The 17951-nt window shown below is 36.3% G+C and overlaps 3 protein-coding genes across 3 annotated transcripts; 2 read left to right on the plus strand and 1 right to left on the minus strand.

Annotated features, from left to right (window-relative positions):
• Positions 1–1116: 1116 nt before the first annotated feature.
• Positions 1117–2774, plus strand: LOC110814469 (uncharacterized). Its single transcript, XM_022041951.2, has one exon. The coding sequence runs from the start codon at positions 1356–1358 to the stop codon at positions 2550–2552; it is 1197 nt and encodes a 398-aa protein (XP_021897643.2). The 5' UTR covers positions 1117–1355; the 3' UTR covers positions 2553–2774.
• A 2122-nt stretch (positions 2775–4896) lies between these two features.
• Positions 4897–11868, minus strand: ABA1 (zeaxanthin epoxidase (ZEP) (ABA1)). The gene is made up of 16 exons (XM_022041950.2): positions 11060–11868; positions 9946–10108; positions 9684–9758; positions 9448–9548; positions 9189–9304; positions 8465–8676; positions 7535–7626; positions 7026–7140; positions 6815–6918; positions 6462–6507; positions 6283–6347; positions 6087–6173; positions 5925–5979; positions 5721–5809; positions 5557–5644; positions 4897–5294 (listed from the first exon to the last, which is right to left on the minus strand). Exons 1-16 carry the CDS (start codon positions 11572–11574, stop codon positions 5208–5210), a joined length of 2010 nt encoding a protein of 669 aa, XP_021897642.2. The 5' UTR covers positions 11575–11868; the 3' UTR covers positions 4897–5207.
• A 2710-nt stretch (positions 11869–14578) lies between these two features.
• On the plus strand, positions 14579–17888 carry LOC110814474 (Remorin family protein). The gene is made up of 4 exons (XM_022041956.2): positions 14579–15311; positions 16240–16609; positions 17030–17111; positions 17268–17888. Exons 1-4 carry the CDS (start codon positions 14720–14722, stop codon positions 17475–17477), a joined length of 1254 nt encoding a protein of 417 aa, XP_021897648.1. The 5' UTR covers positions 14579–14719; the 3' UTR covers positions 17478–17888.
• Positions 17889–17951: the final 63 nt, after the last annotated feature.

Raw genomic sequence — 17951 nt, forward strand, 5'->3', positions numbered from 1 at the left:
TACTGAAATATAGTGTAGTAATGAAAAAAATGACCGTTAAATTCAAAGACATGGGCAGAGTAAATTCAAAAATGCCGGCAGTTACAAAACACGGCTCTGCTGATTTAATTCCGTAGTAGTAATATTATTGTACGTACGTAAGTAATTATGTTATTTTTGTTTTAATAATTTTTAATTAATTTTGCGAATATTTGTGGCATCTCTAAAAATCATAATATTTTCAAAATTTATATTTATTTTTATCTTTATCGATGACTATAATACTAATTACAAAATTAATTACGACGGTAGTTTTTCTTTTAGTAGAAATTAAGAACAATGAAATTAATTAACCAAGTAAGTAAGAAAAAAACATGATTAAATTTTAATAAGAACATAGTAAAAACGGATTAAAATTTACATTTTCTTATAAATAAAATAGTAAATAATATTTTAGAATTGAAATTTTAAATATAATATTCTTCTTAATTCGAGAGCGGTGGAGTTTCTAGTTTTTTTTTTTTTTTTTTTTTTCCAACTAACATATTCACATTCCCCTGTTTCTCGTGAACCTCACAATTTATTTTATTTTAATTTTATAAAATAAAAAATTAAATTAAATTTATTAATTAGTAATTTAAAATAATAAATTAAAATATTATGTTTCTTCAATTACTTCAATTATTATTATTTTTTATGTTTCTAATTTATAATTAGATGAATAACGTTAGGATACAAGAGTGTGGAATTATGATGGTGGTGTGCTTCTCTTTATTTAAGCTGTCAAGCTGATTCATCATTACTGATGGGACCTTTTGAAAACCACTATTACCACTCCCCCCTCCCCTCAAAACAAAAGCTTCTCTTGATTAGACTAACGAATTTGTATAATCAATTATTTTGTTCATATTTCACTGACTGACCGACCACTAAAAATCTTACAACAACAAAAGAGCCGTTGCCGTTTCTTCCCGATCTCCATGCAAGTAAGTACACGGACCAATTAATCCCAGCTATTAACTTATTAATTGCTTTTTTTACTTGTCGTAATCACAAAACGACAACGTTTATTAAGGGGGAAAAATATATATATATTTATTAGACCCCCCCGACGATATTACAAATTTCGACACAATCTCAATGCTGGGCTCCACCTTTCTAACAGCTATAAATATTCAACCCTACTGAACTCTATACTACCGTTTACTCCCTTTCGCCTTCCTACCATCTCGCTTCACTCTCTCACATTCGACACCAAAAAGCCCAAGAGGAGAGAGGAACCAGAGACTCTCGTATTTTTCTGGCTTGCGACCGCAACAATTCTTTTGAAACAAGGGCACAAGAGAGAGACAAAAACTTTCTTTTTGTCGCCCACAATGGTCGACGTCGACCGGAGGATGACCGGTCTCAACCCGGCACACATAGCCGGATTGCGCAGGTTATCTGCGCGAGCTGCTGCTCCGTCAACGCCTTCTGCGCTGCCAGTCCGTAACGGTCTCTTGTCTTTCTCCTCGTTGGCGGAGAAGGTCATAACCCATTTGAAGAATTCGGGGGTTCAGGTACAGGCGGGTCTATCCGACGCAGAGTTCGCCCGCGCAGAGGCCGAGTTCGGTTTCGCATTCCCGCCGGATCTCAGAGCGATACTCTCCGCCGGCTTGCCTGTCGGTCCTGGCTTCCCCGACTGGCGTTCTCCCGGTGCTCGGCTTCACCTCCGTGCCTCCCTCGACCTCCCCATCGCCGCCATCTCCTTCCAAATCGCCCGGAACGCGCTCTGGTCCAAGTCGTGGGGGCCACGGCCATCGGACCCGGAAAAGGGTTTGCGGGTCGCGAGGAACGCTCTGAAGAGGGCTCCCCTCCTAGTGCCCATCTTCAACCATTGCTACATTCCCTGTAACCCGTCCTTGGCGGGCAATCCGATTTTCTTCATCGACGAGAATAGAATCTTCTGTTGCGGTTTGGATCTGTCCGATTTCTTCGAACGCGAGTCGCTATTCCGGAGCTCCGAAACGGATCCACTGCTACTCAAGAAGCAACGCTCGGTGAGTGAAAAAAGTGCGGGGTCATCTTCAAATTTCTCTCGTACAAGTTTGGATGCGGGCGCGGTATCCGGAACCAGAACCCCGAGATGGGTGGAGTTCTGGAGTGACGCAGCCGTAGATCGCCGTCGTAGGAACTCGTCATCGTCGTCTTCTTCGTCGCCGGAGAGATACTTGGAGATGCCCAGATCCGAAATCCCGAAATGGGTGGACGAGTACGTAGTGCAAATCGGGTCGGTTTTGAGGACAGGCGGATGGAGCGAATCCGACATAGAAGAGATCGTTCACGTGTCGGCCTCGGGGTTTTTCGAGGGAGAGATGATTATGTTGGATAATCAAGTCGTCCTGGACGCCCTGCTGTTGAAAGCGGATAGGTTTTCGGAGTCGCTGAGAAAAGCGGGGTGGAGCTCGGAGGAGGTGACGGAGGCGTTCGGATTTAATTTCCGACAGGAGAAGGAAAGGAAACCGGCTAAGAAGTTATCCCCCGAGCTAGTAGAGAAAATGGGCAAACTTGCCGAGTCGGTGTCCCGGTCATGATACGGCATAGAAAATAGAGATTCTTTTGCGCTTTTTTTCTTTTTTTTTAAATAATTTATTTTTAAAACAATTTGAAGGCATCATTGATCGGTGTTTGCATATTTCCCTCTTTGGGGGTTAGTTAAAACTTGAAAACACAATTTATAAATTATAAAAAATAAAATAAAATAAAATGTACAGCTGTAGCTATTTTTCTTTTTCAATATATATAATTTTTTATTATTCTTTTAATATAAAAATAATACTATTTTGGTGCGAACTGTGAAACTGGCTCACCTTTCCAAACGAGCAAACCGAGTGCACGTGTGTGTGTGTATAACCACATCTTTCTTTTTTGAAGGCTGGACCGCGGAGCTCTCTCAATCAAGCAAAGAGAAGAAACTACGTCGTTTTTTGCTTTAAGAAATTTATAAAAATTTGGTGGATTTTCTGGGGAAAACAAAAAAATCCTTGTGATTTTGATAACACGAGAGTGGTGGCAAGTGAAGTGAAAGAGAAATATCTCGTCTTTTGAGAGATATTTTTTCAATTTTTTTTTGGAATTTGTGTAAAAGATAGTGAAAATGAAGTCCGGCGACACAGTAAAAACCTACGAGGTGTGAAGAGTTTTTTGGTTCTGCAATATTCTGAGATTTACCGTGAAAAAGCTACGGAACCCAAAAATTAAAAAACACAAAAAAGCAAAACTGTTTTACTTTAGTAGCAAATCTGTAAGAAGAAAATTTGAACGTGTATCACAACTAAACTGTACAGTTTTTTTTTTTTTTTTTTTTTACTGTAGAATGATAATCACAGTGTAAAAAAAAAAGTAAAAGAAAATTCAAACCGAGCATACAAATTTGAAAGGAGGGTTGTAAGTATGATAATGGGGGAGCATCTCGGCGCAGATGGCACATGTGGAGGAGCGCGAGAAGAGTACGGATGATGAAAATTTGTGAGTCAAGTCAACCAATCAATGTTTTTGGGTTCTGTGTTCATATTTTTTCTTCCTTGAGGGGGGCGGAAATTAATCAACCAGTTGAATTAGATTATGGTGTTATTTCATTGGATGAGAGTACAAGTAGATGGCATCCTGGCCTATACGTATAAAATGTCCGCACGATAAGGGTGATTTTTTTGCAGGACGACCAAAAGACGAGAGAGCTTTTGGGGCTTTTTGTATGGATTCCACTTAAACTTTGATGATGCCGCCCTCAAAGTTTCTTCCCTGTTTTTGTCAAATGACTAAACTACCAAAAACACATCAACCCTAACTTCCTATTTACTACAATGGTATAAGCCATGTCAAAAACCTCAGAGTTATTAGTGTAATAATTATAATGTATATAACCTTAATAAATGTTAAGCGGACACAGCCCGCATTATAAACACAAAATAAATATATAAAATTTCCCAAGAAAAAAGAAAGCCCAAATCATTATTGTATTTTATCTTGGACGATGAGTCAGAAGGGAAAGCAATAACTGAAAATGGAGAAGCGGCAGATTGCAGAATCTCCGAACCAGAGAGAGAAAAGGCATTTAATGGCCAACGGTCATTCCGACTACCTCCAATCTTCCACCGCCATAACTCAACCGACCGTTGCTCCTCTCACGTGTCATCTCATCCATTTTCACGTGCCGCCACTCCTTTCTTTTCTTCGATTAAAATATAAATAAATAAATAAAACGTAATACCTGACCCCCACCACCAAAAAAGAGAATGGGCTGAGCTCGGTTTTGTCTCCGATTCTCTCGACAAACCTGAAAATGAAGTCTCATGGAACCGATAACCTCACCCGCCTTCACCGTCCGCAATCAACAACGTCGGATCAAATCCTACCCCTCTGATTAATTTAATGATGTAGAAAGTTAGTGGGTCAGTCACTGATACGTGTGATGTCATAATTGCAAACCATACGACTTGTGAGCATAAAAAACATACATACATATATATATATACACATACGCGCGTAAATGGTGGGTTATGAGAGAGTTGAATCCCAGCTACCAAGTATACACATACATGTACTTACGTTATTTGACTCTTGTAATTGGTGAAGTTATAAAAGTGACCATCTTTATTTTTTGCAATTATTGAGGCTCTGGTCCTGGTGTAACATTGTCAAACGGTACCATGTGGAATCTGCAATTTGGTCCCTCTTACTTTCCGAGTTAGGGAATCATGATCGTGGGTGGAAATTGTGTACAGCAGAAAATATACATATAACATAAACTAGGAAAATAATTGTTCAAAAGCTCTTCTTTGACAAAAAACTACAACTGGGTCCCGAATTGTCACTGAATTCTTAATTGCTTCCCTCTTCTCTACTCCGCAACAAAGTTTGCAGTACCAAAATCACCAATAATCTCAATGACAAACTTCCACCATTTCAAAAGCTTTATAACCCATCAACAAGTTTCATTATATACACATATGTATGTGTGTGTGTACGTACGTAGCACTGAAAGGCATTATATATACCCATTATCTTCTCTTGTCCTCTTCAAATCCAGGTTTTCTGACTCGTACAAAATGCATTTCTTGTGTTATCATCTCACTGTTATTGTCATACATATTGTACAAGTTGCAGCCTAAATTACTTTGCTGCTCCAAATAATTGCTGTACAAATTTCCGTGTTCCTCCAAAAACGATAAAATCAGGCCTTTTTTTTTTTACACTTCCTGAAGTATTCCACCGTGTCTCTTCTCCTCCTCTGCACCTTTTGGAGTGGTTCTCATCACCTTAACGCGAAAGACGGCCTGCAAATTACTTGTTAGTTAAGCAATTATTATGGAAGAGTCTCGGGTCTAGTACGTGCATGTGTCAATTGTTGTTTTCCTGAAATTCATAGTACATACTCCAGAACCCACTTGTTTGAAAAGATATATTATGAGCATGGTGTAGTAGGGTTGTGAATGCTCCTGTCTATATGGCTGTTTCAACTTGTGTTTTCCAAAGAATAAAAAAGGTTTTGCTCAACCTGTTCAAAGAAAGTGTTGGCGTTTAAAAAATGTTTATCACCTTCTTATCAGAGCCAAACTCGATAGTATCAGATGGCCGGAATCGAGTAGGAAAATTAGGAGACACCTGGAACCTCCTTCCCTCGTTACTGTAAAGTAGAAAAAGTTAGAAAATTCAATGAAATTGTTTCTAGGACCAGAAAGATACATGTTCTATTAACTTACTTGGTGATATAGGTTCCGTGTTCACTTTGTAAATCAATGAGGAAGAAGGCACCGTCTTTATAGCTGATACAAGCATGGCTTTTGGAAACCTGACACAAAAGTTCAACAGGACACCTTTTTCTTACTTGACTTAAATCTTTCTCTAAGAAACTATTTTCATAGTAGATTAATAAAGATAACAGAAAACAGAACATCTGGGAAAACCTGAGGTGATGGAATCACAATACAAGTTCCAGGAAAATCCTCCTTTGATTCACTCCTACAATCAAAATAGCATGTTAAGGATGATCTCATTTGTAACTATGCTGAGTAACTTTGCCATTATGTTTCTATCACAAAAATACGAATCTTCAATTAAATGCATACCCAGCTATACAAGATCTATTCTCATCCCTAATCAAACAAATTGCTGTAGAAACAACATTGTCATTTCCTAATGGTAGTAAGAACCACCTGCAAAAGAAAGTATTAAATATACTATTAAATTAACAGACAGAAAAGAAGTGTATATATATATAGAGAAAATAAGTCGGGGAGGACATGAGTTTTCAATTATACATACTCTCCACTTATGGCTCGCTCAAGTGCATCATCATCTTCAAACCACCTAGGTAATTGGTCACTAGCCTTCAAAAATTGTCAAATAGTATTAGTAGCCAAGAACTTCAACAACTTCATAAATGTTACCCTGTACAAGGGCTATATTTTGATGCAATAGCAAATTCTTGGGCAATGACATACCTTATCTGTGAGTCTGCAACACACAGACCTCCCTTCGAGATTCGAGCTGCAAAAGAAACATAAAATTCTTCATTTCAACTTAAATGAGTTTAGGAAGTCCTCAATTTATTTTAAGCATAATACTTTCTAGGGCTGTGTCCCACTTCCAATGCTTTTCATTTTTTAGAATCTAGAACTAGCCACTGGCTCAGAACTCAATGAAGATCTTTTATAATGTGAAATTTCTAATATGGCAAACTTTTCACATTTTGTAAAATAGCTTGAATTTCTCCAAAGATCTAAATTTAAGTTCCACACCAACTTTCAGCAACAGAAAGGAGAGAAAGGACGGGAAGAGGACTTCAAGATCTAACCTGTTACCTCCTAAAACCCAACTGAGCATCAACGGCATAGCTATGTCAATAAAGAATCTCCCACCAACTCTTCCTGGATGTGGTATCCGAAACTTTGTCAAGAACTGCAAAACATATGATAGGAGAGAACGATTATACACAGAGAATCAAGCGGAGCATCAACCACATATCATAAATTATTTTTTATCTTATTATCAAAAGAGATTCCCACCGATAACGGACCAAGCCCTACACCCAAGTAAGCCTTGTAAGTTGAAGCCATAATAGCAGCCATTCTTGCCATTCCATGGATAATGGCAACTCGCAGTCTCCTGGATCTTTCATAGCTGCAGAGCATAATTGAGGTATGTGAATCACCTATCAGAGTCAGTAGTGGCAGATGGTGACAGCATTGTCTTGTAACAAGATGCCATGTACAATTTTGGGGAGTCAATATTTTGGCGACAATCAGATAAGCATCGAATCCTATAACTGAAAACTTTTAAGATCACTTTAGTTTTGCAGAAATACATGACAGTCCAATTACCCATTTATGATTCTTGTAAATTCTAGGACACATTATGCATAGGCATTTTTTTCGAAGTTTATCCATACAAATCACCTCAACATATTCTTCCTTTCTGCATTTTATATCTGTACTGCTATAGTTCTTAGCAGAAAAACTGAGACGCCAACCTAGATTTGTTTTCTGGATTAGTTGAGCAGAAATTAAAATCTTACCTTTTTAGACAAGAAACAACATCAACAGGATTTCCTGACTCGACATTTTGTTTCCATGCTTTCTCAAGTTCCCATGCAAGCTGATAACTATCCTGGAGGAATTTGATCAGCACAAAGTTCAAAAAGTTTTCGCTCATGTATGAATTGACATTTTTTTTTCCTAGTCAACTGCTTCTGTACTGATGTGGAATTTAATCTAGATTACGAGAGAATAAGATATGCAGATATTCTTTATTACTCTTACAATTTGCAATATCAAAACAAATTAAAATTTTATAAGTCAATATTTATATGTGAGAGTGATCATCCCCACAGAATGATATTTGCGGTTTTTCCCCCAAAAAAGGAGTATCACTTGGGCATAGTGACTAAAAAGTATGGGTGATCCTTGGAGATAGCTACAGCTATCCAAAAGGGAGCAATCTTCATTGAAGTCAGGATAAAATGTAAAGGTAATATATTCTCAGAAGTAAAGTAATTACCAAGGTGAGAGTACAAGAATTGGTGACTAGTATATTGCTGACCATGGATGTTTATTTATAAAGGAGAATCAACCATGACCTCACCTGTGAAAGGGAGAGACTTGTTGATGTATGGAAAATCAAAAGATGAGAAAATTTAGGTTCGCTTTGGAACAAATCTAGAGTTTATTTGAAATTTCAATTAAAAGTCCAATCTTATTTTAACTAAGATTACAAATTCTCTTAGAAGATGATAAAAATTATGTTCGTAATTCTTTGTGGAATGGGAACTATGCACGTGAAAATTTTATTGAAGCTCATTTCTGTTCCTTTCGGTAGGATTTTTGCATGTTCTACTTAATATAAGTGTGAATCTGTAAACAAATTCTACATAAATTTTGGATTTCTAACACAAGCTTAAGGAGTTATATAAGAATATTGATACCATAGTAAATTTTGCAATCTTTACCTCGATAGCCATGCATCCACCTTGACCCATATTTGGCTGCATGGCATGGATAGAATCACCAAGCAATGTCACACGGCCTTTTCCCCAAGTTAAGGTTGGTGTTAGATCATAAATGTCACGTCGGAGGATTGCATCTTCATCTGTGGCACGTAACAAATCTATCACATTGTCACACCAACCCTCAAAAATTTTTAGCAACCTTTCCTTTTTACCTGCAAAATATCAAACATAAACAGAAAAGAAAATGAAAATGAAGTTATGCTGCTGTCACCGAGATTCAAATTGTTCCAAAATATGGGGAGTTTGGCACATCATTTTTTTCTAGCAGATGACTTCAAATATGATGCTTTCAGAGTCCAAAGAGTTGAATTTTAGAATGCGTTGCTAAGGTAGAAAACTAATATAGGGAAAAATACATTAAAAATCTTCAAATTTATACAAATTAAGACTTAAAACCCAGTTTGAACAACAAAACTCTGGATTTTACAAATTAAATGATAATTCTAATGGTGGAGATTACTGGCTAAATCATGAGATGGAAATGGTGAGCTAAATTGGATAGAAGGTTTAGTTTGTTTGACTGGTAAACCTCATTGTTTAATTGTTCAAACTAAAAAATAAGAATTTAAGTTGTCAACATATTTAAATCTCAATATTTTTACAATTTTCCCAAAAACATATATTCCAAGTGAATACAGATCAATATAGAAGGAAGGATATTTACCACGGGGACCATCCACTCCACCAGCCGGTTCATTGTGAAATGCATACCATTGCATCTTTCCTGCACCCACATCTGAAGAAACAAAGTATTGTTTGTGGCCCAAGAATACTCGGTACCTTCAAAGAAAAGAGCCAATATAAGCGTTAAATCATAATAAGCTCCAATCAATAAAGATAGGCGGTGACTGCTCCAAATTTTAGAAGGCATGAGATCAAAAAGTTTGTAAGGCATGCTATTCCCAGAGTAAAGCAGACCATACCCAACAGAATCAATATCGGCAGGTACAAAATCTGCAATGCCAGTGTAACAGGTGTAACCTGAATATGTGGCTTCCTTCGGTCCAAATAAGTTCTTTCTCACCTAATTAAGCCAGCAAACTTATCATCCTTAGATTTCACGGTTACAACAAAAACTAACTTGTCTAATAGAACCGATGCACAATCACACATTCAACAGTTCATATATCGTATGACATGATGCAAACTAGAAAAATACCTTCGACCATATTCCATCAGCTCCAACTAGAAGGTCACCTTCATAGCGCTTTCCATTCTCAAGAATCACCGTAACCTAAATTTTAATATGATCAAAGTGCAAACAATTTCTCAAATTGATAATCAAGTGACAATCATACAACAAATCAGTTTCCAAATGCATCTACTTTAATATGAAAAAAAAAAAAAACAAATGAGTAAAATGTGCTCAGGCTCAAAATCTGAGTCAAGAATATTTTTAAACATTCGATATACTATATTACCTTATTTCCATCATCCTCAAAATCAACAACATTACTCTCGTTCATGATAAAATCTTCCCCAAGTCCACGAGCTAGAATTTGCTGCAAAGTCATTCGACTAATAACTCGTGTGACTGGAAGCCCTCGATCCACTGCAGGAGTGAATGTATCAAACTTGACGTACCTGACAACCATATCCATTGCTTAATGTGATGATAAGAATAACAAAAAATTGCCTCAAATAAGATGGTCAAACACAGAAATATTACCCTTGAAATCCTACCCAATTTCGGCAGGAAGGAAAAACTTCTTATTTTTATGTCAATAAGGAAATTTTTCTTACTTTGATGTTCTAAAAATGAAACACAGCATTTCTGATGTGAAAATTTATCAGGTAATCCGATATCGTATGAGAGTTGGAAGACCCATAAATGTAATAGGTTCATTTCAAATCCTGTTTTCTATGATTTTCAGATAAAGGTTTGAAATGAACCGATTGTGTTTACTTTTGTTGGTTGTTTCATATTTCTACTCATAGGTTATTCCAAATCATTGAGCTCGGAACACCTAACTGTCCTGCTGTTTTGTTGAAAATAAAAACAGAAATCTAAAAAGATATCCTTTTTAAATGCAGTTATCACTTCTAACATTTTCACTCTTTACTTTCTGATAAATACCTAAATTCACTTCCATTTTACTGTAGTTTCTGGTTTATTATTTGTTTTAGTTAGTAGTAACCAAGATTATACTGCTCTAATTAAGATTGAGACATATGATTTTGGAAAAACCAAGCAACATAATTCTAATTTGATCTTTCCATCAACTACATTCATTCTTCTCCTTTTATACGTTTGAATAAATTAAGAATTATCTTCTTTACACTTAACTAGGTTGTTAAATAAGGCCGAAGTAGTTAATTCTACTTGAATAGCTTCTTATAAGCTTTTCATACTTATACAAATAATTTATTTTCTTAATCAGAAAGTACAAAGATTTGGAAAATTTTGAATTTGTCTTGAGCAAACAAACACAAACTGCGAGCTTCAGCAAGTAAAAGGAATTTCATCTCGCACACATCAATCAATTAACCACCGAAACAGATTTATGAAGCAAATAATCCAAAAAAAGAACTCACCAAGAACCAGAAACCCCATCAACAAGGCCATTAATCCGATCACCAGTAATACACCCAGCAGTCATAACTTCCTCTGCAACATCCAAATCAATGGCTTCCAATGCAGCCAGCGCATTGCTCTGTATCTGAATAGGACCCCTATATTGCCCTTCTCCTCTGACAGCACTCAGGTCCTTCTCAAACACCAGCACCTCAAATCCCTTCCTCTTAGCCGCCAAAGCAAAAACCAGGCCACCAATCCCTCCGCCGGCAACCAATATCCTCAGCTTCTTCTTCTCCTCGCACTGGTTCTCTTCAATCCTACCGCTACTCTCCTTCGTCTCCGTCACTGCGGCTTTCGCCTGCACCAGCCGCTTCTTCTGATGGCACGTTTTGCTTGTTAAATGGAAGCCATGCTGCGAACACGGCGGTGATTCAAGAAAGAAGCACTTGGAGATGGGAAGTGGGAAGTGGGTTCTTGAAAACATTGGTGTTGCTGTTGATGGGTTGATTGAGTTGCAGAGCAAAGACGCCATTTTATTAGTTTATGAAAAAAAAACTAGGTCTGTTTACTTTATCTTTTTGGTGAGTGAGAGGTGTTTGGCTAACTGAGAAATGAAAGCGAGTCTCTTCAACTTCCCCTTGTATGAAAAGGAAGAAGAAAAGTACTTGCTCTGCGTATGGAATTGTAATATCAATTGGAAGAAGAAGAAGAAGAAAAGAACCTAAAATGGACTTACGATTGAAGGTGATGGCAAAACTGCCTGCTTACGTCTATATATAACTAGAATAATCATGTGCTGGTATAAATTATACATATACATATATATATATATATGTGGTTTGTTTTTGGGAGAAGGGTATAAAATCAAGACTATATTTAGGAGATAGCTGGGGAGAAATGTGGTGCACCAGTCATGGAGATTCCAGTGCCACGTGGCAGAAAATTCTCTTTCACCATACGAACCACACATGAACTTTATATTAAAAAAAATATCTGAAATTTACGTCTGTGGCCGTCGCTTTATTCTACAATTATATATATTTTTTTCTCAAAAAAAAAAAAAAAGAAAATCATAAAATTGAAGAAAAAACAAATTAAAAAAAATTGTTCGTATTATTTAACGAAAAAAGATTTGACCAAAATAATGCAATTAAGAGTGCGACAGTTGGTGTGATAAATATAAATTAGTATAATTCAAATAATTCAACATTATCTTAAAATTAGAGAACAAAATTTACTCACCCCAATAATTCAATATTAAATGTTTAGATATTTACATTATTTTAATGAACTATGCCGCTATGATATTATATTAAATATTACATTAAATTAAATAACGTTTTTTTACATTAAACTTAATTGGGTTTCACAATTAATGGGCCGGGCCTGAAGCCCACATTTAAATTGTAAACCACGAGTCGTGTTATGTTGCTTTCCGCTAACCACGAAAGCAATTTAACCTTGATCACAGAAATTTATCTTCGTATTTCCAAAATTGGGATTTCTTGAATTTCTTAATTGAGAATGATTTTTTTGTACAAGCTGAAAACCATCATTTTCAATATTAAATAATTTTAACGTATCGGTTCGATACACACATACATATATATATATATATATATACACATTAATTAAATATCACTTTTCAATTATTACATAGATATAATTGAAACGTCAATATCCCATATACATATATATATATATATATTCCATTTGTAACTATATTTTATGAATGATATTGTGAGGTGGTATATAGAATTAAGGTTAGTATATAATATAATATAATATATATATATGTAGGTAGACCCAAACAAATAAACCCAATAATTTTTATCATCTTCATCATTTCGTTTCCGCTACCTTACAAATTTTCACATCCCCCCCCCCCCACTACTTTCATTTCTTCGTTTTTTATAAACCCTACTTCTGTCTTTATTTAATCCATTTTTTACTTTACAACTTATGTTATATCATACAGAGACTCAAAATTAGGGTAAGTTAAACTAATATCATTGGCCGGTGATTATCATTTTGCCCAGTCAAGTTAAAATTATTAGTAACACCAGAAGTCGGGATTTAATGAAGATTAGCGATAATCAATCGAAGCAAAGTAATAATTAACTGACGTTGGTACTTATTATAATAATTACAAAGTTCCAAAAATGGGAGGTCTTGAGCTGCAGCCAACAGTCATCATGTTAGTCTTTGCCTGCTGCAGGCCCTGCCAGTCCATCTCCAACCACTCTACGCTTTCTTTTTTCTGAACTTCCATCCTCTTATTACTCCATAAAGAACTAAGTTCTTACTAATACTATACATATATAGCAATATATATATATATATACTATTTGGGTTCGTCTCATAATACACATACATAAATATATATATATATATATATAATCTTTAAAGATACTAATAATGGAAGGGAGGGTAGTTGAAACTGGAAAGTAGTCTAAAGTTTGGATAAAAAGTAGATTGAGTTCTTGAGCTTTAAAATTTTAATCAAGTGGGAATGAGACAAAAATCTTAACTTGCTGATTTCATATAAACTACTGTCCTTCTTCTGTCAGTTTCACACGTGAGCATTTTTCTATACCTTTATAAATATATACATATATATATTTATATATTCAAATAAAACATAATATTATTTTTTAAAAAAAAAAATTAACCACATATAAAAAAAAAATGAAAACTAAAAATAAGAATTACAAATGTTATGTTGTGTCTTAAATTGGTGATTTATTCCATGCATATAAATTTTGTATTCTGATATTATATTGTAGGTATTGTGCACTAATTGGTTTAATATTAATTAAAATTTTATTATATTATATTTTTATTTTATTAAATTTTTTACAATTCTGAATACAATTATATAATATGTTTGCGTCTAGAAAAAGGAATTGTGGGTTTAAATTATAAATCTTTAAAACAATTAAAAAATTATAGAAGTTTGAAACAACAGTTCTCAAATAGAATAAAATCAATAATTAATCATTAATGAAAAAATTAACAATTAATAATCCTACTATATTAATTAATATAATAAAGTAGGTTGCCTTTGTATAATCATAATATATTACACAGGCGAAACGACAGGCAAGTCAGATTCTAATCTCGCAATCAAACAGCCTGTAGAAGGAGGGGGGAAAAAAAATTACTCCTGCCAGAAAGAAAAAAGTTGGAAACTTGGAAACAACGATATCAGCTGTTCATTAAGGAGGAGGAGGAGAAAATTAAAAACAAAAAAAAAAAGGAAGAAGAACGAGATCAGTTGCTTAAAAAATGAAATGAAAGGGAAAATGGAATGATGTTGAAAAGAAAATTTAAAAAAGAAAAAACCAGTTCCTAAAGATGTAATTTCCATGCTTCAATGTCGTGTTCTGGAACCATTCATGCTGCCATTCACGACCCTTGTCTCAATGCAAACAAACTCCGCATCCCAAAATCGGCGAAAAGAAAAATCGAAGCCAAAACCTCTTTGTTTTTCATCTGTCACACCCAGTAAAAACCACCTCTCAGAAAAACTTTGTCCTTTTTCTTTTTTCATAATTCGTCTTCTACCGTGTTCTTCAAGCGACAAAAATGTTAATTGTAGCTCATTGTGGCGAATAAACGGAGTGGAAAAAAAATAATAATAACAATCTAAGTCCACTTCGCAGATTTTGACAACGATGAGGAGAGGCTCTGTTTCTTCGCACAGTTTAGGGACATTCCCGAGCCCAGGAGCGCCAGATTATCGAGAGAATGGTGCTTTGAGTCAAAAGGGCTGGTGCTCAGAGCGAGTCCCGCACCCATCGAGCAGTAGTAGCAGGAGACATATCGGGTCGGCATCTGCCTTGACTACGCCGTTTTATGGTGGAAGAACGTTGCCCTCGAAGTGGGAAGATGCAGAGAGGTGGATTTGTAGTCCGGTTTCCGGCTACCCCGGCGGCGGTGGTGCTTACAAGAATCCTTCTTCGCATTCTCAGCTTGTCGTGCAGAGACGACTCAAGTCGAAAAGCGGCCCTATTATGCCACCGGGACTTGCTTATTATTCAAGCTGCTCGCCAGCTCTTCAGGTTCTCGAAGCCGGGAGCATGAGGAGTCTGATGGTGGGTTCGCCGTTTTCCACTGGGGTTTTGGTGGATGATAGGCTTTCCCTTTGTTATGGTGGCGCTGGTGGTGGCGGCAATATCGGCGGTGGGGAGGGTTGTGTGGCGAGGTTAGCTAGTTTGCCCTTCTGGTCAGATTTAGCCAGTGAAGCTTCCCTGCCAAGCCCTCAAGGTATAAGTTTTGAATGTTTTCCCTTCTGGGTATAACATTTTACCTTGCTTTTGGAAGTGGGATGACATAGTTTCTTGATCTATTTACGAAAGTTGCTTGCTTTCTTGTGTGATCTAATGATTATTTTCTGGGTTTATTACGCTTTTCCTCTTGCTTTGAAGCTTGGATAATATATAGTTTCATATATGGATTATCTGATTATGGAATTTAGTTCCTTGGGTGGATTTCTATTAGTCAAAAGTGGCATTTTAGCCATAGCTCATTAACCCATTGCCTCAGCAATCCACTTGATCACCCATTAATGGTGGATTCATAAGATAGTGATTGAAGGTGTTCCAGGAATGTTAGCAAAATCAAAGTAATGCTAGGAGGCAATTGTCTTTCTAAATTTGAGTCAGGATCATCTGGCCCTGAACTCAAAAGGTAAACAGAGAGTTTCAGTCTTATTGTGCAGCCATTGCTTGTGGGGACCGGGGAAAAATGGGTTTGCAACCAGTGGAGTGGCTCAATCAAAACAGCTGTCTTAGATGAAATGAATGTCATACGGATAGGAAAAGTAGCTTTTGAGGATGTAGATTTCACCTGAGAAAACAAGAGAACTTGACTCTTCCCTCTTTGTTCATTCACATTGCTCTCACTTTAAAAATAACTGGGGCATGAACTGAAACTTGTAAAATTATGTTGTGTATATTTCCTATCATCTTCGAAACTTTGAATCTGGTATTTACATATGGGAAGAAAAATTAAGTCGTAGGAGTCTTTAGTATCATGATAAAAGTTGGTGGCTACTACATTACAGAGACTATGTTAATAGGAAGACAGAGGATTAATGTAATCTAAAACATAAGATATTGTATGTCATAACTTTTGGAGATATTTCTGTTTGTTCTTGTGTTTTCTGATGTTGAATTCTCAATAACTTCTACAGATGAGAAGACCGATGACATTAAAGAAGCAGAAATTGTGGTTTCTCCTGTGGTTTCCCGGAAGGATATGGCAACACAAATGAGTCCTGAGGATAGTGCTCCACCATCTCCAAGGGAGAGGTCTTCTTCTGCCTGTCCTTCACCTCCCCCTTCGGTCCTTTCCATTGTTGAGTTACAACAGGAACACCCTTCTAAGGTTGAGATCAAAGAAGTCCAAATCGACAAACGAGCCACCATGATTAGGTGGTCAAAAAGACATGCATCTAGAATTATCAAGAAAGGTTTGCCCGATATTGAGGATTTCCATAAGAGTAGTAGAAGAGCTTCTGCTTCTTCTTGGGATATTGCTGATGTAGCAACAAGTATCTCAAAGTACGTCTATTCACAAATTGGCTTTCTTTTATGTGTGGTTCATTAGGAGAGAATTTTCTGACACAAACACCACTCATAATGCGCTTTTCGTCTTGTTTCCACCTGAAATTTATGGAGGAGAGAACATGGATATCGAATTTTGATAAATCTCTTTTCTGATCAAATTAAAGCAGCTTCTTCTCTTGTCGTTTCTTCATTCACTTTAATAATATGAATCAAGTTTCTTTTTAGTAGTAAATATTTAGAAAATCTGGAGCTGGCTGCCGGCCGGGAAGGCTATCATTTTGGCGTAGTTACACTTACACGGAGACATTGGCCGGAGGCTGGTCATCATTTCTCTTGAACATTTTAATTGAAGGTGAATAGGCTTGTTGAAATGCCAAAGGACCTATTGAAAGGGTTGTTTAATCTGGTGTGCAGGTTACAAAGAGAGGAAGCCAAGATCAGTGCATGGGAAAATTTACAGAAGGCAAAAGCTGAGGCAGCCATTCGGAAACTTGAGGTCCATCCATTTATACTTTTTGAGCAAACATGGTTTTGCTCTTGTAGTTTAAGAGTAATTGCAGTAAAATCTTTGTAGTTGTTTTTTCTTTTTTTTGTGTGTATGAAAGTTCTGTTAATTAAGTGACTGCTTTACTCATCTTCTGTATTCGTCCAGATGGAATTGGAGAAGAAGAAATCAGCGTCGATGGATAAGATCTTGAAAAAGCTCAGAACAGCACAGATGAAAGCCCAAGAAATGAGAAGCTCAGTGTCAAATAGGCAGGAAGAACATCACACGGCAAAGAATTCCGAAAAACTTACATTTTTCCATAAGCATATTCAAATGAATCCTCTGAGGAGTTGCTTCACCTGTCATGCCATGTAGATTCTTGCATTCTCTTGAGGAAGAGCATCACACTGCAAAGAATTCCGAAAAGCTTACATTTTTCCATAAGCACATTCAAATGAATCCTCTGAGGAGTTGCTTCACCTGTCAGGCTGTGTAGATTCTTGCATTCTCTCTGAGTTTTATTTATCCGTTATCCATTTGCCAGAGTTTCTGATTCAAATTTTTTGCATCAGATCTCTGCCTGTTACCTCGTAATGTCATTTATTTATTTTTCCCCATTGATGTGGAGTATTAGAGCATTGTAGTGAGTGTTTTACCAAACAGACAATAGAGTGGAGCAGCCATGTTTAACGTCTGTCTTTTTTCATGGTCGGATAAATATTTTCATTGTCAGAATAGACAAGGCGATATCCTCTCTAAATGTGATCTTTTTATTAGGTTCTCTAATATTTTGTCTCCCAGTATCCTGTAGATAATCTAATTGATTTAATTTGATAATATTTACCATTT

This window comes from Carica papaya, chromosome 4, assembly GCF_054855325.1.
Source record: "Carica papaya isolate Zhongbai chromosome 4, ASM5485532v1, whole genome shotgun sequence".
Taxonomy (NCBI): domain Eukaryota; kingdom Viridiplantae; phylum Streptophyta; class Magnoliopsida; order Brassicales; family Caricaceae; genus Carica; species Carica papaya.

Excerpts from the sequence above, each read along its gene's own strand:
- LOC110814469 (XM_022041951.2), top strand. The coding sequence starts at position 1,356 with ATGGTCGACGTCGACCGGAGGATGACCGGTCTCAACCCGGCACACATA.
- ABA1 (XM_022041950.2), bottom strand. The coding sequence starts at position 11,574 with ATGGCGTCTTTGCTCTGCAACTCAATCAACCCATCAACAGCAACACCA. Across the intron at positions 10,109-11,059 it reads GATGGGGTTTCTGGTTCTTG|GTACGTCAAGTTTGATACAT; the intron begins GTGAGTTCTTTT and ends TATGGTTGTCAG. Across the intron at positions 6,919-7,025 it reads TAGGGCTTGGTCCGTTATCG|TTCTTGACAAAGTTTCGGAT; the intron begins GTGGGAATCTCT and ends TATGTTTTGCAG.
- LOC110814474 (XM_022041956.2), top strand. The coding sequence starts at position 14,720 with ATGAGGAGAGGCTCTGTTTCTTCGCACAGTTTAGGGACATTCCCGAGC. Across the intron at positions 16,610-17,029 it reads GTAGCAACAAGTATCTCAAA|GTTACAAAGAGAGGAAGCCA; the intron begins GTACGTCTATTC and ends TCTGGTGTGCAG. Across the intron at positions 17,112-17,267 it reads CAGCCATTCGGAAACTTGAG|ATGGAATTGGAGAAGAAGAA; the intron begins GTCCATCCATTT and ends GTATTCGTCCAG.